Source organism: Saccopteryx bilineata, chromosome X (assembly GCF_036850765.1).
Source record: "Saccopteryx bilineata isolate mSacBil1 chromosome X, mSacBil1_pri_phased_curated, whole genome shotgun sequence".
In the NCBI taxonomy this organism is placed as follows: domain Eukaryota; kingdom Metazoa; phylum Chordata; class Mammalia; order Chiroptera; family Emballonuridae; genus Saccopteryx; species Saccopteryx bilineata.
In genome coordinates, this window is record NC_089502.1 from 28,783,808 (window position 1) to 28,804,617 (window position 20,810).

The window sequence follows — 20,810 nt, forward strand, 5'->3', positions numbered from 1 at the left end:
TAGTTGAAAAACAAAATTTTTTTTAAAGCTTTGCAATAGGGGCCTACCTCAATATCTGCTCTTGTTCTGAATTGGAAATTAGTTTTGGTTTAGTTTTCTGTTTTAAAACTGAAAGTTATAATAAGTAAACAAGCATTTTAGAATGGCTTGCATCTCAGGATCATTTTTCCTTTTGTCAAACTTAACTGAAAAGTATTTATCTCATTGAAAGAGTTACTTTTTGTCAGTCTTCATGGATAGTCTACCCACTATTTGATTACCTGTGAAGATGCTTGATGGTCCAATATTTTAGCTTATTCATGTCATAACCTTTTCCTTTCTCCCTAATCTGTTATTATTTTATACCTTATGTTCTGCAAATTAAAAATAATAAAATTCGTCTCCCCTGCCTCAAAGCCCACAGTGCAATTTAAGGCAGCTTCACCCTGAGTGCTGTTGCTGAGTAAGAATTATATGCATGTTCCCTTGATTTCCTGTTTTATATTTTCAGTTACTTCTCAAGTTTCAAAGAAATCGTAGGACCATTTTAAAGTGTCCCTTTTCTGGAAACTACAGCAAGGATTAAGACAATAGACTAGTTTAATAAAAATGATATGGGCATATCCTCAGGTAGATCTGTTTATCTGTATGTTTGATCCTAGTAGTCCTCTAGTATATACTCGAGTGAATCCTGCAATTTTATTCTTATTTTATTGAGAGCAAATATTTCAGCGTTGCAAAATATCAAAATTGCTTGATTTCTTTTTTTTATTGGCAGATCATGATCAGGAGCATTTTTTTGTTTCTGGATAGAACTTACGTTCTTCAGAATTCAATGCTACCCTCCATTTGGTAAGGATGACAGAAAAAATATGAAAGGATTTGTTATAAATCATATTCAAATCTTAATTAAACTAATTGAAGAGAGTGATGATACTGTGAATGTTCTCCTAAAAACTCACATTTGCCTTCTAAACTTGTTTGTGTAGCAGTTTTACCTCCTTAATTATGTTTTACCTATGCTAATATTGGAGATAGCTAACATTTCCTGAGCCTATAATAATTTATGAAGGAGTATTTATTGAGGGAATGGAAGTTTTCTCTAAGCAATCTATGGGTATTTTGTTGCTGATCAAGGATTTGCTCATTATCTGTTAATTATTATGGACAATTTCATGTATACAGGAAAATAGAATAGTAGAATGAGCTCCTCCCCCACCATCTACCCTAACACCTACCTGCAACGATTGTCAGAGCTTGCTGGTTTTTGAGCAAAAACCAGATGACAAATAACCAATTAAGCCTTCATTACCAATACAGTGAAGACCATTTTATAACTCTGAACCAATTTTGTGTCTTAATTTGATGAAGGAAGAAATCCAGGAATGGGGACAATATAACGAAACTTAGTTATGGAGGAAGACAGGAGTTTAGCTTTGGTTCTCATTAAAGACAAAATGAGTTTCCTGTATACTTTAGATTCAGGATGCTACTTAAATTTAAATGTGTAGATTTTATCCTTTTACAATTGCTGCTTCAAAGCCTGGACCCTTAATTAACATGTGATTAGATGTTAAGTATGTTTTTTCAGAAGTGGTATTGTTAATTAATATACATTATATATATATTTTTTTATTTTAGGGATATGGGACTGGAGTTATTCAGGGCTCATATTATCAGTGATCAGAAAGTCCAGAATAAGACAATTGATGGCATTCTTCTGTTGATTGAGCGGGAAAGGAATGGTGAAGCAATTGATAGAAGTTTACTCCGAAGCCTTTTAAGCATGCTCTCTGATTTGCAAGTAAGTTAACTACTTCATTTACTACAGAGCTGATAGCTATCCCTAGTTTGATGTGTAAAAACCAAATTCATAGCACTGTTCACGTAGAGCAGTGATTTTCAACCTTTTTACAATTGGGAACCAGTGAAAATTGGAGAATTATTTCAGAGACCACTGAGGCAGAAATCACCCTGAGCAAATTCAGCTAAGACCATTGGGTCTCTAATCTTCATACAGCATGAAGGCACTTAACCGTTTTTGGGACTGGCACAACGTTTCTGGAGGACTGGTCTGTGTAGTAGTGTTTGAAACACCCTGACCTAAGGAACATTCAGGAAATAGTTAATGACTAAATGAACTCCTTTGTTTTGTTTCCCCTCCCAGATTTATCAGGATTCTTTTGAACAACGATTTTTGGAAGAAACTAACCGGCTTTATGCAGCCGAAGGCCAAAAATTAATGCAGGAAAGAGAGGTATTTAAAGCTCATGATTCATGATTAATAACTCCACCGTGTCTCACAGTAGACCATACTGACAAGAACAAGCTGCCCTTCGCATTTATCTTCCCACATTGTGATGCTTTCCTCTCACTGAGGTGCTTCTTCCTTTTCTCTCTTCCTAAAGGCCAGGATTCGGGATCATAAACTCTACCTATAAGTTTACATATGATTCAACCCTGTCGCATTTGACAGGACTGCTCCCAGGATCTTTTGGACTTGACATTTTCTGAATGCTTTATGGGGAGGAAAACAATAATATAAAAAACTATCTTTGCAGGTTCCTGAATATCTTCATCATGTTAACAAACGTTTAGAAGAAGAAGCAGACAGACTTATTACTTACTTAGATCAGACCACCCAGTAAGTATGACATGCTCTTCCCAATAGCCCTAACCTTTGTTGTTGAATCTCTTAAAGCACTTCGGGCCTGACTGGGTGGTGGCGCAGTGGATAGAACGTTGGACTGGGATGCGGAGGACCCAGGTTCAAGACCCTGAGGTCGCCAGCTTGAGCGTGGGCTCATCTGGTTTGAGCAAAGCTCACCAGCTTGGACCCAAGGTCGCTGGCTCAAGCAAGGGATTACTCGGTCTGCTATGGCCCCATAGTCAAGGCACATACGAGAAATCAATCAATGAACAACTAAAGTGTCACAATGAAAAACTAAGGATTGATGCTTCTCATCTCTCTCTGTTCCTGTCTGTCTGTCCGTCCCTATCTCTGACTCTCTCTCTCTCTGTCACTGTAAAAAAAAAAAATGCACTTCGGGTATCCCCAAACATGCTAGTAACTATTTTCAGGTGTGAGTTGAGGTTTTTTTTAACAATGTTTTCATAATGCACACTTCAATTTGTTATTTTCCCTAGTTAAATAGATTTGATTAAGGATATGATTATTGGTTGTGTATATGAGTTTGGGATATAATTAAAAAAATAGTATTAGAATCTGATGTTATCTTTGAAATCTTCAGGCTGATTAAAATTCAGTGGGTGTCTATACAAGAAACATTTCTGTGCTTTCCTAAATATTAGCAAGCAGGAGTTCCTGTAAGCAGCATAGATCATTTTTTTACTTTCTCATAAAAGCAGAGAAACTTGGAAAAAACAAGCCACATCAAGACCTTGGAAATATTTACTTCATAATGTAAATCAAGTTTTGAAATAGGCATTCTTTTCCTCCTGCTAGGCATAAAGTAGAGTAATTCTGAACACCAATAAATTTATACATAGCATAGAAATATTAAAATGCACATAAAATGAGCTACTTGATTTTTTTTTCACCCAGAAGAGGCGCTACATTTTCAGCGAAGTCAAATCTCAATAATTCTAAACTTTTTTTCCTTGTAGGAAATCATTAATTGCTACTGTAGAAAAACAACTTCTAGGTGAACACTTAACAGCAATTCTTCAGAAAGGTAATTGGCGATTTATAAATCAGATTACTTTTCAAATGGTGACAGCAAAGACTTAGAAACAAATGTTAATATTGCCCTTTGAAAAGCTTGATAGCCTGTGGCAGCTGCATTTTTGAAGATGGCCACAGTACTTTTTTCCTATTCATCATAGTCAACTTTCAAGAGATGCTTCTTTCCTTAACTTAAAGATAAAGAAACTGCGATTAGAGGGGTCTAGCAATGCTGGTAAAGAAACAGTTGGAATTTGAGAATTCTTGACTTAATTTGTAGCACTACAGTAGGGGTCTGGAACCTACGGCACGCGAGCCAGATGTGGCTCTTTTGATGGTTGCATCTGGCTCACAGACAAATGTTTAATAAAAAAGATATAACGTTAAAAATATAAAACATTCTCATGTATTACAATCCATTCATTTCCTACCGCTCATGTTCATGGTTGCGGGTGGCTGGAGCCAATTACAGCTGTCCTCCGGGACAACACCAAATTTTTATTGGATAATGCCTAGTACATGGGTCATTGTATGGCTCTCGCGGAATTACATTTTAAAATATCTGACGTTCATAGCTCTCTCAGCCAAAAAGGTTCCTGACCCCTGCACTATAGTAAGGAAAGGCACTCCATTTTGAATGAACGTGTTTTCCTTTGTAGCATATGAAACCAAGCACTTCTACAAAGCGCTACTGAGTGATCTTAGAGCATACCCTGTGTTTGTTTGGCAGTGCCAGGGATAGGCAAAAGCCTTACTTTTCTCTGTAACCATCTTTTGTATAAAATGACTTTATTTTAGAACTCTAATGCAGTTGTGCTGGTACTTTATTTTGAAAATCAAATACATTAGAACCTCATTTAAACTTGACTATTAATGTATGGTTTTTGCTATACTACAGGCCATATCCACGACTCTGAAATACAGATATGTACAGTAATGCCAGATATAATATGGTTACTGCACATATGAGGCATTTATAATGTGCACTTATGTAAACCACTTTTTATAAATTGGTTTATACATCTGATCTAGTATGCTAAATGGTACACACCATTACACAATTATTTTTATTTTTACATAGGCTGAAGTTTCCTATGTTTAGTTTTCACTTGGAAAGGTGATTGATTGTCTATTTGGGCTTAATTCAAAGCAGCTCTCTGTATTTAAAACTCACAGACTAGTTATAGTTCAGTATTGCAATAATAATTTAACCTAATTTTCATTAAAATATCTGACATTTTTGTTTACCTTTTTAATACCAAAATGTTTGAAATTTCAGGCTTAAATAACCTTCTTGATGAAAACCGAATTCAAGACTTATCTCTTCTGTATCAGCTCTTCAGCCGAGTGCGCGGGGGAGTTCAGGTTCTTTTGCAGCAGTGGATCGAATACATTAAGGTATTAACAGTCAACCTGTGATTCTTTTTCTTTGTTGTGGCTTATAATCTATGCACCCAGAATATGTATCCGCAAGCACTTCTTATTTATTAGATCCAGAATATATTTTTTTAACTAATGAGACATTTGAGAGCAGCAACCTGAGAATGCTAGCCGTGTGGCAGGTCAGCAGTAAGACATGTACCTTCTTTTTTGTGTGATAGAGACAGAGAGACAGAGAGAGGGACAGATAAGGAAGGGAGAGAGATGAAAAGCATCAATTCTTCGTTGCGACACCTTAGTTGTTCATTGATTGCTTTCTCATATGTGCCTTGACCATGGGCCTTCAGCAGACCAAGTAACCCCTTGCTCATGCCAGTGATCTTGGGCTTAAGCTGGTGAGCCTTACTCAAAACAGATGAGCCCGCACTCAAGCTGGCAATCTCGGGGTTTTGAACCTGGGTCCTCTGCATCCCAGTCTGATGCTTATCCACTGCACCACCGCCTGGTCAGGCAAGACATGTACCCTCTTGATGTCTGCCATGATTTCCAACTCCAGTGCTTATAGCAGTGAATATAGAAATTTGACATTTTTTGGATCCAAAATTTCTTTCCTTTTTTAAATCTTACACTAATGCCAGACTGCCATTAAAAAAAAAAAGACAAAAAAAAACCCCTTAAAGCTGACTTCTTTAGAAGTAGGGAAAAGAGCCTAGAAACTTAGAATCATGTCCCATTATGATATTGTACACCCAGGGGTCATCTCCTATTTCGTGATACTCATGAATGGTATCAGTCTAGATGTTTTATCACTTTATTTTCTGTCCTGACTTCAAGACAGCTTTACTTTCTGAGATTTAAAAATATGTATGCCTACTTAAAATATGATTTGGGGATTGTTTTCATTGTGGATAATTCTAGTAAAATGTGGTAATTTTTGTTGTTTAGGCATTTGGCAGCACTATTGTAATTAATCCTGAAAAAGATAAAACCATGGTTCAAGAATTGCTGGACTTTAAAGATAAGGTTGACCATATAATTGATATCTGTTTTCTGAAGAATGAAAAATTTATCAACGCCATGAAAGAAGCATTTGAAACATTCATTAACAAGAGACCAAACAAACCTGCCGAACTCATAGGTATTTTCCAGTCTTTTTCCAGTTATTTAATGTTCTTCTTTTATTCATAAAATTTCAGATAATCTGCGATTTTGATGAGGTTGTAATATATTAACACCATTTGTTTGATGTCGCTCAGCTGGTAGTTTCTAAGAGCCTGGATATAAAGAGTAAGGCCTTGAAGCTAACGAATGGCTCAAAGCCAACCTGTCAAACGTAATATTCTTTCACTGTAAGACAGTACATTGGATTTCATTTGCTTTTAATTATAATAGCTTGAAATCTGTCTTATAAGCCCACAGAATTTTAGAGGTGGGGCCAGGTGCTGTTTCGAGAGGCCCACAGTTAGGGGTACAAGAAAAGATAGCAGAAATTATAGTTGCCAGGGAGAAAAGGAAAATGTCCAGGACAAAATCCAGCCTAATAACCTGGGGCCAGCTGGCAGAAGGGCCTGGTGTACTGCAGTGCTGCTCTGGTTTCCCACCCAGGATCCCATAATGTCAGAAAAGGAGGTACTCTGAGGAGGTCTAGGGCCCTCTGCAAGAAGGATGACATTTCATTGGTCTACTTCTTTTACTTAAAATTTTTGTATCTTTTGCCTCCCACTCTGTAATGTATCTGGTTTGCTTTAATAGAAAAGCAGTGTCTAAGATGGCTTACCATCGTTGTAAAATGGGCACTTTAGAGGAAAGTACGTTAGAGCCAGAAGACTTGTGTTTGAGTTAAGGCTGTGCTGTTTACTAACTCTGTGACATTGTTTTTAAAAAATGGATGTATACCTCTGAAGCATTGAAAAACTCAGTATATCACACTCCTGTTTGGGTGTGTGTAATGCCCAGCCCCTTGTGGATACTCACGAGCACTAAACAACAAACTTTCCCCCCTTTTTAGCTAAGTATGTAGATTCAAAGCTTCGCGCAGGCAACAAAGAAGCTACGGACGAGGAACTTGAAAAAATGTTGGATAAAATTATGATCATATTTAGATTTATCTATGGTAAGTTTATTTTTGTTTTAATATTTTTCTTTTAAAACGAAGAACTCCACAGAGAAATTAGAGAGTAGTTTATCTGGATGGAATATTACTTGAGCATTAATGTAAATAGACTTTAGGATATTAAAAGTATTATATTCCTTGCATTTAATTCATTAGGATTCTTGAGGAATGTTACTTTATTGCCCTGTGTTTTGACTTTTCTATTATTAGGAACGTTGTGGGGTTTGTTTTTTTTTTTTGTATTTTTCTGAAGCTGGAAACGGGGAGAGACAGTCAGACAGACTCCCGCATGCGCCCAACCGGGATCCACCCGGCATGCCCACCTGGGGCGATGCTCTGCCCACCAGGGGGCGATGCTCTGCCCCTCCGGGGCGTCGCTCTGCCGAGACCAGAGCCACTCTAGCGCCTGGGGCAGAGGCCAAGGAGCCATCCCCAGCGCCCGGGCCATCTTTGCTCCAATGGAGCCTTGGCTGCAGGAGGGGAAGAGAGAGACAGAGAGGAAGGAGGGGGTAGGGGTGGAGAAGCAAATGGGCGCTTCTCCTGTGTGCCCTGGCCGGGAATCGAACCCGGGTCCCCCGCACGCCAGGCCGACGCTCTACCACTGAGCCAACCGGCCAGGGCCAGGGATTTTTTATTATTTTTTTTTAAAAAGACTTGCTTATTGATTTTATGTGGGGGACAAGAAGTATTAACTCATAGTTGCTTCACTTTAATTGTTCATTGATTGCTTCTAACATGTGCATTGACCAGGCAAGCCCTGGGTTTCAAACCAGCGAGCTCAGAATTCCAGGTTAATGCTCTATATCTACTGCACCACCACAGGCTAGGCAGGAGCTTGGTTTTTTTACTCATTTGAATCTGTAGGGCATTGATATGAAAGGTACTATTTGACTAAATCTTTTCTAAAGAAAAACTAATGCAGTTTTAATTCTTTGTAGCAAAGAACTTTTGAAATGTCTGATACAAATGTCTGCCTCTAATGTTTCTTGCATTTACAAACTTGGATAGAATATATAAGTATAAATAACTTGGAGTAGTAGTATGATTTATTAAATACTTTGAAGTACTTTTCTCAGAACTTTTTATTGCAATGTTATGAGACCTGTGTTTTATTATTTAACATAGGCAAGGATGTCTTTGAGGCCTTCTATAAGAAAGATTTAGCTAAGCGCCTGTTAGTTGGAAAGAGTGCATCTGTAGATGCCGAAAAATCAATGCTGTCCAAACTTAAACATGGTATGTTTGTCATTCTTTCTGTTCATTTTCTGCTTTGATTTCTGGGGGGAAATACTAGCTTAATTTTTTACTACTTTGTCAATAATTCCATGTTTGTATGATGAAAATGTAAATTGAGTAAGCTCATGAAATTCCCAACCTGTTGTTGGAAACATATCCAGAGCTGTTGTGATTTTTAAAAAATAACATATTGCTCTTGTTTTTATGATCTGTATAAAAAATTGCCATTTATTTTATGCCTAAATAGGAGATAAGTTTACTATAGGATTAACGAGTTTGATTCTCAATTAGTGAGCCATACAGTTTGGGGTAGGGATTATTGTTATGAATAGTTACCGATCGTATTTCATGCTGAAGTAAGTTTTACATTCATGTTTTCAATTTTAAATTCTTTGTTTTTAAACACTTTGAAGTATAATAAATGTATAAACTTCTTTAATAGAATGTGGAGCTGCCTTCACCAGCAAACTTGAAGGAATGTTTAAAGACATGGAACTTTCTAAAGACATCATGATTCAGTTCAAACAGGTAAAAGTGAGTTAAACTCTTATTTAATTCTTTAAACTTAAATATATTGTTATCTCCTTGCTGTGGTTTGTATAGAAAAGGATAAATAGAAATGTGTTTGTTGTAAATATTTCATAGCAATTTAAATGATATTCATAGTAGAGAAAAAAATCACCAATGAAATGTAAGTATATTTGACCTTCAGTATTCTCAGCGTACACCCAAGATAACACAGAAGTAGAAATAAAATGTATTGAGCTAAAGTCAGGACGAGAGCTGTAGCTAGATAGTGAGAACAGGACTTTCTCCAGCATCTAGCAACCGTTGGTTTGCATGTTCAAAACTGGCAGTGGAGAGGGAGGAGAAGTGACAGAGTGGTTGTGTAAGGCCTTTGGGGACGTTGGGAGTGAAAAGCTAGATCCACAGTTTTACAGATATTGTTAGAAGGTGGTTTTGAAATATTTAAGAGCAAAAGTATACTAATAGCAAATTAGATTTTACTCTGTTAGGATTTTAATAATGACTTCTTGCCACTATATTGCTATGGTAGGAAATGAGAGTTGAAGACAGGGGAAAAATCAAGGTCAGTAGGATCATGGGTCCTGTGTAGCTACAGAATAGGGTTTATCTGCTTTGCCCTCTCCCCTTTTTCTTCCTTCCCCACTTCAGGTCACCTCCTGCAAGCAGGCGGTGGAGCAAGTGAAATACCGGAGACTTGGGCTGGCTGGTGGGGTGAGGAATGGGGGTTGCTGCAAGGGGTTCCAACCACATAGGGGTCTCCGAAGGTGGGGACTGCAGGTGCTATGGGGAACACAATGGAGAGGAGGTCCTGTAACAGCCCAGCTGTATGTGAGAAACTACTTAAGTCGATAATGCCTCTAACGAGGCCACATGATCCTTGTGTGCCATTGTAATGTCAACTAGTGCGCTTTTGTAGTGCATTTGATATAGGATTCATTTATAATATTTTAATAGTTGCCTTTTATTTTAGAGATGCCTTGGCCAGTATTTGCATGTGATTTTATAATGGGAAACTTCTTGAATGGGTTGTTATTATGACATGACATGTGTGCACTTTTAGTTTTAAGATCTCAATATGTGTGTTTGATCTTCTTGCAGTATATGCAGAACCAGAATGTCCCTGGGAATATCGAATTAACTGTGAATATTCTCACGATGGGCTATTGGCCAACATACGTGCCTATGGAAGTCCATTTACCGCCAGAGGTAAGAGTTGCTGCTTAGGACTTGAGATACACGCATAGAAATACATCAAAGGACACTTGTATTTTGTCTGTCATTGAGAAATACTTTTCTAAAAGTTTATGTCAGTAAGCACACCAATACCAAATGCCAACTGTTTTAATATTTTACTCTCCTATTTATATTACTTTTCCATTAATACCATTAGAGCAGGGGTCGGGAACCTTTTTGGCGGAGAGAGCCATGAACACCACATATTTAAAAATGTAATTCCGTGAGAGCCATACAACGACCTGTGTATGTTACACATTATCCAATAAAAATTTGGTGTTGTCCCGGAGTACAGCTGTGATTGGCTCCGGCCGCCTTCAACCATGAACATGAGTGGTAGGAAATGAATGGATTGTAATACATGAGAATATTTTATATTTTTAACATTATTTTTTTATTAAAGATTTGTCTGTGAGCCAGATGCAGCCATCAAAAGAGCCACATCTGGCTCATGAGCCATAGGTTCCCGACCCCTGTATTAGAACATAGCTGAACATTCACGTTTCTGGGTTCAGGGTTGATTTCCCTGACTCTTCTCTCAGTTCCCCAGATTGTACTGAACCACTCTGCCAAGTTCTCAGAAATTCTTGCCTGTATGTCACATGGGGGTTGGATAGCTGAACAATGGGTGATTGAGAAAAATCCCTGACTCCTTGGGAAAATGCCTACCTCAGGACCGAAGCTAAGGGAAGGGGTTGAGGATAGAAAGCTAGCTATTGAGAATCCTCCACGGAGATAATCATGGATACCCAGGGAGTAGACATCCCTTATTAGGAGGAAGAATGTGGAAGCAGGAAGAAAAAGGCTGAGGCAGGATTTGGGAATGGGCTCCCATTTGGCAGGTGGTTGGAAGGGGAACCTGTGAAGGAAACCAGGGAAGAAGCAGTAGTGAGAGAAAGGAACCTGCACGGCGCAAAGGCCCAAAAGGCACTGGAGGGGAATGTGTCAGAAGAGGGGGTGATGAGATGTTGCAGAGAAAGCAGGAGTGAAGACTGATAAATGCCATCAGATCTGGTAGTTGGGGGATAATTGCCTTACATCTGTGATCCCTGGACCTACTGGATAGTCTTAAGAACATTCAGAAATTATACATGAGGTAAATATAAAGAATGGTGAATGTACGCTCTGCCTCCCAGGAGCACGACCATGCCTTTCCCTTCCCCTCTTCTTCTGCCACAGGCGAGCATCTCCTAAACTCTAAGGGACCCCACAAGACGTGCAGCCAGGGAGCAGTGGGCAGCGGCAGCTCATCCTGGGCTAACCCCCAGAGCCTGTCCCCGAGGCCCTCTTTACCCTGACTTTCCATTGAACTGACAGCAGCCCTGCCTTGGCTCCCGTCTTTCTCATAGCCTTTCTAGAGAGCCAAGGTAGCCTGCCTGGTCTCTCTCCTGTTGCTTCTTTTATCCTAGACCAATGTTTTTTCAGCCTCTGCTGCTGGTCTGCCAGGAATGTTGTGCCCATCCATTAACTACCCCGATGTTGTATGAAGATTACAGCCCTACCGATCTTAGTCGGATTTGCTTATGTTTATGGTGATTTCTGCCTTAGTGGTCCCTGAAATAATTCTCCTTTTTTTGTGACAGAGACAGAGGAACAGACAGGGAAGGTAATGAGAAGCATCAGTTCTTCCTTGCGGCACCTAAGTTATTCATTGATGGCTTTCTCATATGTGTCTTCACCCGGGGGCTACAGCACACCAAGTGACCCCTTGCTCAGACCAGATGAGCCTGCACTCAAGCTGGCGACCTTGGGGTTTCAAACCTGGGTTCTCTGTGTCCCAGTTTGATGCTCTATCCACTGCGCCACTGCCCAGTCAGGCTAATTCTCCTCTATTTTCAGCAGTCCCCAAGTGTAAAAAGTTGAAAACCACTGCTCTAGGCCCTTATTTCACTGTCTTCAGCTTTAATAAACATACTAAAAAAAAAGTGGTGAATGTGTGATATTGGAAACAGAACTTAAATAAAGCTCTATTTTATTCACTGTAGATGGTAAAACTTCAGGAGATTTTCAAGACATTTTACCTAGGCAAACATAGTGGCAGGAAACTTCAGTGGCAGTCGACCCTAGGACACTGTGTGCTAAAGGCAGAATTTAAAGAGGTAAGTGGATCTTCTCCAAGTGTAGTTTTCACCTTCATCTTAGATACTGAGGTCATTCCTCTTGTTTATAAATTTACTCTTAATAGCTGCATGACAGCGATAGCTTGTCACAGCTTTGTGCGTAGTATAAGAACGTGGTCTTTTCCACAGTTGATTTGACCCTGCTGCAAAACCAAAACAACAATGCTTTTTCTCGTTCTTTCCCTACCTGTGGATTCAGAATTCACTGCCAATTCTTTACAGGAAACTTCTGTTCTTGTTGCTGGGGGCTAGAGAATAGACTTCCTACAGCTTTTTACAACTATACAAATCAAAACAAGTCAAAAATGCTTTTGAAATAGTGATTTTTTGCTGTTTGTGACAAATATCTGTAATGACACATGAGGAGGCTAAATTATTCATTTTCATTACTTTGTTGTTTAGTTTTAATTATAAGGTTTTAAGAAAAGACCTGTGGCAGTGTCACCAAATCCTTCCTCCTGTTTTAGGTAGGACCACACCTAAGCCCTACGGTGAATTTTCTGGATACTGTTAATCCATGTTTCTATATCCACTAATTAAAAAACATGCTTTTCCTAAAAGCAATGAGTTATTTGATTAATTTTTCATGTTTTTTTTTTAAAGGATGACTGAGGCTAAACACTTCTGTTTCTCCAACAGGGTAAAAAGGAACTCCAGGTCTCTCTTTTTCAAACGCTGGTGCTGCTGATGTTTAATGAGGGAGAGGAGTTCAGTTTAGAAGAGATCAAGCAGGCTACCGGAATAGGTTTGTGTTGAATCAGTCAATTAGCAAGCATTATTTAGTGTCTACTGTGTGCACTCCACTAGTTAGGAGATCTGGGGTGATACAAAGGAGTAATCCCTCCCCTCAGCACTTATCATGTAACCACTGGAAAGGGGGGAAGATGACACTTGAAATAATTCCACAACCATTCAGGACCTAACGTGGTACAGACTAGAAGTGTGTTAGGAATTCAGTGAAGCAAGAGTTCACTGTGGACTGGTACAGTGAGGAAAGACTTCGTGAAGGGGGTGGGACCTGAGCTGGACCTTCAAGTTTTAGTTCAGGAGAAAGCATAGGCTGCAGGGGGAAATGATAGGAGAAAAGGCCTGGAGGTAGAAACGGGCGCAGTGTGGCAGGAGTCATGAAGAGTTTAACTGAAGCACAGAACAGGGAGCTAAAAAGTTCGTTAGGTAAGGGGGATAGATTGTGATCATGGAGAGCCTTAGAAATCTAGCAGATAAAACCTACACTGTAGGATCACAAGTATGTGACATAATGGAAGTGATTTACATGGACAACTGACCTGGAATCAGTAGACAATAGAGCAACTTGGAGAATGAAGAGGTTTCAGTCCAGAATGTAGTGGGGTGATTTGGGCACAAGGTGACGGGGGCTTAGACTAGAAAGAGGCCAGTGAGAATGGAGAAGAGGCATCTCTAAGGGAGCAACAACTTACTAGGTAAGTGGAGGATGAAGAAGGAAGAGTCAAAGATGAATCCAGGGTTCCTCATCCGAGTAGGTTGGTAGTTTCACAACTAACAGTTGGAAGGAGAACCCAGTGTTGTGGGGAAGATGATGAATAAAATCTTGAAATATTGGAGTTGATGATAATAACAACAGCCAGGTGGAGGTGTCCTTTAAAGGTGGACACCACCACGTTTCTGACGATTTGGTAGCTATCCACATGGGATGTTAATTGACCTCTTCAGAAGATGAGCAGGGAAAAAATCCATGGGTAGAACAGAGAGAGAGTCACTGGTGACCTTGCAGTCAGAAGGAAGCAGTTTTAACAGAGGGAGGGGTGGGTGGAAGCTAGAGTGAGGCTGAACATAGCTGTTCTTGTTGATGAGCTAGTAGTCAATGCCTAAGCCACTATTTCTTCTTCAGAGGATGGCGAGTTAAGGAGAACACTGCAGTCTTTGGCCTGTGGCAAAGCTCGAGTCCTGGCGAAAAATCCAAAAGGCAAAGATATCGAAGATGGTGACAAGTTCATTTGTAATGATGATTTCAAACACAAGCTTTTCAGGATAAAGATCAATCAAATCCAGATGAAAGAAACGGTATTTCTTTTGCATTCTTCTCATTCTGCACTGAAATTATATGTGTTCATAAAAAAATGTGTAAAGAAGATTTTATACCTATTATACTACCAATAACATAAACATTTTCTATGCCTATATCTAGCTCAATGTACAGTTGTCTCTTGCCATATCACAGTTCACTTTTTGCATTCTCACTGTATCGTGGATTTTTAAATTGTATATATTTAATTTTTTTTCGTTGATTTTTCGCTATAACGCGGGATTTTGCGTTATATAGGTATTTTTATATATTATTTTAATTATTTTTTGGTAAAGTAAGCATTTCCTAGCCTAAAAAATTGAAAACAATATAAAAATATTAATTAAAACATTAAAATAGTATTAAATCGAAACAAAGCCTTAAAATATATAAATAATAAAATAAATATAAGGTGGCTACTCCGTGGATTCTCGCCTGTCGCAGGGAGTTCTGGAACCTGACCCCCAATAGACGAGGGAGCACTGTATTTCAGTATTTGATTTTGCAGTTCTTTTGCAGGGAGGGCACACAGTTGGACATGATACTCAACATAGTTTTATAGCCTGCTTTTTATGTTCACCATTAAATCTTTAGACTTTTATTTCATACCATTAAATATCTTGATAAAACAGATGTCCACATAGTTTTCTTTTACATGGCTATTATACTTTAGTCAATGATTGTATGATTGTATATTATGGGGCCATTAAATGTATGATTTTTTAGTATCCTAAATAAAACTGTAAGAAACCTCTTTGTATCTAAACCTTAGTCTCTCTGAGCTTTCCCTTATGATAAATTCATGGAAGTAGACTTTTTGGTCAAAACCTATTAACATTTTTTATTTTTCCATTGATATGAGTCAGGGGAAGGGGAGGTAGGCAGAGAGAGAGAGAGAGAGGGAGAGAGAGAGAGGGAGAGAGAGAGAGAGAGAGAGAGAGAGAGAGAGAGAGAGAGAGAGAAGAGCATCAATTTGTTGTTTCACTTAGTTGTTCCATTTAGTAGTGGTATACCCACTGATTGGTTCTCATATGAACCCCAACCGGGGATTAAACCCATGACCTGACCTCTGGTGTGCAAGGTCAATACTTATCCACTGAGACACCCAGCCAGGGCTGTTTTAAGAGTCTTAATACATTATGTCATTCTGTGTCCTAGAAAGGCTGTACCAATTTACACTCTATCTAGCAGCCTGCCTGCTTTAACTTTACCCTCGCCATTACTAAAGATTGTCCTTTTTTTTTAAAGCTTTGCCAACTTGCTTGATGAAAAATCTCAATGATTTAGTATTTCTTCCATTAACAGTGAATAGTTTGTTGGATTTTGCCTTTTCAGTTTGTATGAGTTATTAAGAAAACCAGGCCTGACCTGTGGTGGTGCAGTGGATAAAGCATCGACCTAATAATGCTGAGGTCGCCGGATCGAAACCCTGGGCTTGCCTGGTCAAGGCACATATGGGAGTTGATGCTTCCAGCTCCTCCCTCCTTCTCTCTCTCTGTCTCTCTCCCCTCTCTCTCCCTCTCTGTCTCTCTCCTCTCTAAAAAATGAATAAATAAAAAAATAATGTTTAAAAAAAAAAGAAAGAAAAAAGAAAACCAACAAGTATAACATTTTATGAAACCAGTTGGTTTTAGTTCCAATTTTCCAATTGGTTTAATGCAGGACTTGAGAAAATGTTTTCATGTAGGACAGAGGTCAGTATCTCAAATGAGTTCGTCTTCACATCAAAGGTAGTGTGTATTTCCTTGAAAGATTACTGTGTCCTTTTAAAACATTTTAGCTGTATCAGAAAGAAACTGCTGGCAAAAGCCCAAACTATTCTTTTGATTTAGGTGTTAAAGATGAACATTTTTGCTTTAGCATTAAAATTGGTAAACTGACTCTAGAACTCCTAAAATTGTTAGTCTTGAATGAATATAAGTCCTGACAGTGTGTATTTCTGATTTATATATTACAAAAATTATTTTTGAAAAAGTTTGACTCTATTAGATTAGCTAGTTAGTGCCATACTTTGCGTTGGAGTCAATGATTTTTATGGAGAAGCTAATGTCATACAGAAATCTAGTCAACAACCCCTTGTGACACACTTAGATTTTAAGGATTCAGTGAAAGAAAGTGATAAATTATGTATCAGCTAGTCTCTACTTCTATAAAAGCAACTCAAAGATGGCATTTTTCTATTAACTAATATTGCAATTACTTCATAGGTACAAGGCAATATAATTATTTTTTTCTGTCATTTTCTGTATTTATAAAGTTCCTTTAGATAATTCAGCATATCTAATGCATTAACAATATGCCATGTTACTAAAATACACAATTTGTGTAAGTTATCACATTTTACTTAAGATAAAGTTCCTCAGTTGAAACTTTTTTGTTAGGTTGAAGAACAAGCAAGCACTACAGAAAGAGTATTTCAAGACAGACAGTATCAAATTGATGCTGCAATTGTTCGAATTATGAAGATGAGGAAGACACTTAGCCACAATCTCCTGGTTTCAGAAGTGTACAACCAGTTGAAATTTCCAGTAAAGGTAAGTACCTCTGTGTTTTTGTGTTGAACTTGTTATATATAAAAGAGCTAATATTGGATTTTCAAACATGGATCTGACAAATGTAGACTAAAGCCTCAAGATCATTTGGAGGGACCAAAGTTTTAATTTATCATGTTCATATACAAGGGTCCCCAAACTATAGTCCCCATGGGCCGCATGCAGTCCCCTGAGGCCATTTATCCGGCCCCCACTGCACTTCCGGAAGGGGCACCTCTTTCATTGGTGGTCAGTGAGAGGAGCATAGTTCCCATTGAAATACTGGTCAGCTTGTTGATTTAAATTTACTTGTTCTTTATTTTAAATATTGTATTTGTTCCCGTTTTGTTTTTTCACTTTAAAATAAGATATGTGCAGTGTGCTTAGGGATTTGTTCATAGTTTTTTTTATAGTCTGGCCCTCCAACGGTCTGAGGGACAGTGAACTGGCCCCCTGTGTAAAAAGTTTGGGGACCCCTGTTCATATATATGATTCCATATGTGGGCGGCTGTGACAAAAGAGAGAAAACAATTTATAAAAGCTCTTATACTTGAAAGTTAAATGAGTCTTTGAAATTTTCAAGTTTATTCACTGTATTTCTTTTGTTTCTTTCTTTTTTTTTTTTCTCCTTGGGATACTTTGTTACAGCACAGGGAACATAGTCAATAATATTGTAATAACTGTATGTTCCCAGGTGGGTGCTAGAATTATCAGGGAGATCACCTCATAAATTATATAAATGTCTAACCACTGTGCTGTACACCTGAAACTAATATAAAATAATACTGAATGCCAGCTGTATAATGTAAAAATACATGCACGTATACAAATAGCTTGGTATTTGACAGATTTGGTTAAATCTTTTGTTTAGTTGGATTATCTTGAGTGTCAATTAGAAACTCTATATATATAGATAACTAGCCATCTGTTTGAAAAGTTTAGCAGCAATTCTGGCAAATTGGAATCTTTTATTAAATGGATGTTCCACTGTAAATGCCCAGTGATAATGAGGCGTAGCCAATGTGGTGGTGCACTGCACTGTTTTCCAAGTTTTATAAGATTTCCAAACCCTTGTGGTGTTAAACACTTGATACAATTTGGCTATTGAGGTTCTCATGAGCTTTTTTTTTTTCTTTTGTCAAATGGGGAAAATAACAGTATTTACCTTGTAGGATTATTGTGAGGCTTAAATGAGATGATATATGAAAAAGCTTAGCACTGGACCTGGCACATAATAAGTGCTCATTAGCTATTCAATGCTAGTAAGGTAGACTTTCTGTCTTCTCCAAACCTAACACTGTCCTCATTACCATACTCTCACCCGCATGCTCTGCCTAACAACCATTTCACCTCCAGCCAGAGAGATCACTCACGCTGCAGAAGGTAAGAGGATCACTATAATAAATATTGTGCTGGTATTTTAGATTCACCGTAAGAAAGAGAAAGCCATTTTGATTTTCAAACCTTAGAATTACTGCGGAGTATTATGGCTGACATTTTGGCTGCTCCATCAGACAACTCTCCCTCTTTAACTTGATCAAGTGGCTACTTTTCTCAGTCTGAAAAGCTCTCTGTTAGCAAGCATGATTACATTTTTTATAGGCTAGATACAAATCCAGTGGAATTTTGTCGTCTCAGAGCTCAGAATACAACCATGAAAATAAACTTAAAAGCTTTCTCAAGTTTTTAACCAAAAGGATTCAAAAATCTAAATCATTATCATTTATAGTAGGTAATATCTTATATTAAACCTGAAATACAAAGATTTGAATTATTAGATGACACTTCACTTATCAAACCATTTGTTGTAGTATTCTTACAAATAGTGATATCTGCAGTACATTTTTTGTTCTTTAGTACATTTTTTTTATTTAACAAAAATACAACGTGATTTTAAGAACTAGCTTTTGCCCAGACTTAAAGTCTACCTGTTTTCTCAAACTCTCTTGCCAAAATTAAATAGCATCCTATCTCCCTAAACTGATAATGTGTTTCTCATGTGGTTGAGATAGTCTTTTGTATTTGTGCAGTGAATATCTGCTTCTCTATGCCTGACCTGTGGTGGTGCCGTGGATAAAGCCTCGACCTGGAACGCTGAGGTTGCTGGTTCAAAACCCTGGGCTTGCCTGGTCAAGGCACATATGGGAGTTGATGCTTCCTGTTCCTCCTCACCCTTCTCTCTCTCTCTCTCTCTCTCTCTCTCTCTCTCTCTCTCTCTTCTCTGAAATGAATAAATAAAATAAAAATAATTTTAAAAAGACCTCTCTAAAAGAGAAAAGTGATAGAAAGTATAATAAAATAATATAATGCATAATAGTTTGTGTATAGTTTAAAACATTTCTTCACCTAATTTATTTTTATTATACTTTATCTTTTAAAATTGGGATTTTGAAACTTAAAAAATTTTAAACTGAGATTAAATAGCCTGACCAGATGGTAGCACAGTGGATAGAGCATCAGACTGGGATGCAGAGGACCCAGGTTCAAAACCACGAGGTCACCGGCTTGAGCACAGGCTCATCCAGCGTGAGCTTGGTATTGTAGACATGACCTCATGGTCACTGGGTTGAGTCCAAAGGTCACTCGCTGGCTTGAAGCCCAAGGTCACTGGTTTGAGCAAGGGGTTAGTCGCTCTGCTGTAGCCCCCTCCCCCCGTCAAGGCACATATGAGAGAGCAATAAGTGAACAACTAAAGTGCCTGCCACAACGAAGAACTGATGCTTCTCATCTCTCTCCTTTCCTGTCTGTCCCTTTCTCTGTCTCTCACACACAAAGATGAGATTAAATACATTATCAATGAGCTAAAACTTTTTTTAATTGATTGATTTTAGAGAGGAAGGGGGAGAGAACAAAGAGAGAGAGAGAGAGAAGCATTCATTTTTTTTGGTCTACTTAGTTGTGCATTCACTGGCCGCTTCCTGTGCGTGCCCTGACCAGGAATCGAACCTGCAACCTTGGTGTTTTGGGACTACCTATGCTCTAACTGATTGGGCTAACCAACCAGGGGCAAAACATTTCTTTTTTTCGTGGGGTGTTGGTAAATGGGCTTGAGCCAATGAATATGAGCTTTGCACTGAGAATTTGCCTTTTCTTACAGCCTGCTGATCTTAAGAAGAGAATAGAATCCTTAATTGACCGGGACTACATGGAAAGAGATAAAGAAAACCCAAATCAGTACAACTACATTGCATAAAATTTTGGCCTTGAAGCATTTTGTGTCTCATGCTGTAGCCAGTGGATAAACTTAACTTGTTGATCCTATATTGTTTGACTTCTTTTATACTACCGATGACCAAATGAAGCAGTGTAATGGGAATAGTTGAGTGGACCTTTTCAGTGGTTAACATGCCCATTAAAAGAGTAATACTTACGTTAAGAAGAATGTTGTTGAACTCTTTGCATGTTACTTAGTATGATGTGCAGAAAAATCTTAAGGAAGTACTTGGTCTTCATGATTCCTCTTTGGAACTGGGGAAGAGGTCCCTATGGCTATTAAAAAAGAAGGGTTCTTGTACACCGTTAATTATGAAGCAAAGGTTTATTTGCTTAAAATGTCATTTAAAGATACCTAAACTGCATGCAAACTTTATTTACTGTACAGAGTTCTGGATGTATTTATCAAATAGAAAAACCACCCTGGACTTGGTTGTTCACCTGTTTTGTGATTTCCCTTGCAAAGAAAAATGAGTTGTCATAGCTATTGATATTTTACTAAGTAATGTTCTCTTACACTCAAAGGGATGTTTTCACAAAAATTATTTGTAAACAAATTTTCAAGTAGAGGGACAGTTGCTTATATACTCTCTTGTATAGACACATCCTCAAATGTTCCATTTAAGATTATGGGATGTGTGTTTATGGCTTAGCCCTGAGTTTATTGTGCCGAGTAATAAGTACTTATAAAAATAGCTGAAATAGAAAATCTCTGATCATTTGTACTAGAAGAACACGGTAGGAAAGA

The 20,810-nt window shown here is 38.2% G+C and overlaps 1 protein-coding gene across 3 annotated transcripts in view; it reads left to right on the forward strand.

Moving 5' to 3' along the window:
• CUL4B (cullin 4B) overlaps positions 1-20,590 on the forward strand; it is a 36,050-nt gene extending 15,460 nt beyond the window's left edge. Inside the window, exons 6-22 of one of the 3 annotated variants that reach the window (XM_066250346.1) lie at positions 758-831; positions 1,621-1,783; positions 2,147-2,236; positions 2,541-2,623; positions 3,607-3,674; positions 4,944-5,062; positions 5,990-6,182; positions 7,053-7,157; positions 8,283-8,393; positions 8,836-8,921; positions 9,570-9,632; positions 10,020-10,127; positions 12,140-12,253; positions 12,914-13,019; positions 14,145-14,317; positions 16,700-16,852; positions 19,947-20,590. In XM_066250346.1, the coding sequence (XP_066106443.1) occupies positions 758-831; positions 1,621-1,783; positions 2,147-2,236; positions 2,541-2,623; positions 3,607-3,674; positions 4,944-5,062; positions 5,990-6,182; positions 7,053-7,157; positions 8,283-8,393; positions 8,836-8,921; positions 9,570-9,632; positions 10,020-10,127; positions 12,140-12,253; positions 12,914-13,019; positions 14,145-14,317; positions 16,700-16,852; positions 19,947-20,042 (1,905 nt within the window). In that variant the 3' untranslated portion in view covers positions 20,043-20,590. Of the gene's footprint in view, positions 1-757; positions 832-1,620; positions 1,784-2,146; positions 2,237-2,540; positions 2,624-3,606; positions 3,675-4,943; positions 5,063-5,989; positions 6,183-7,052; positions 7,158-8,282; positions 8,394-8,835; positions 8,928-9,569; positions 9,633-10,019; positions 10,128-12,139; positions 12,254-12,913; positions 13,020-14,144; positions 14,318-16,699; positions 16,853-19,946 lie in introns of all 3 variants that reach the window. The other 2 variants (XM_066250347.1, XM_066250348.1) reach the window with 2 other exon arrangements.
• The last annotated feature ends 220 nt before the right edge of the window (positions 20,591-20,810 follow it).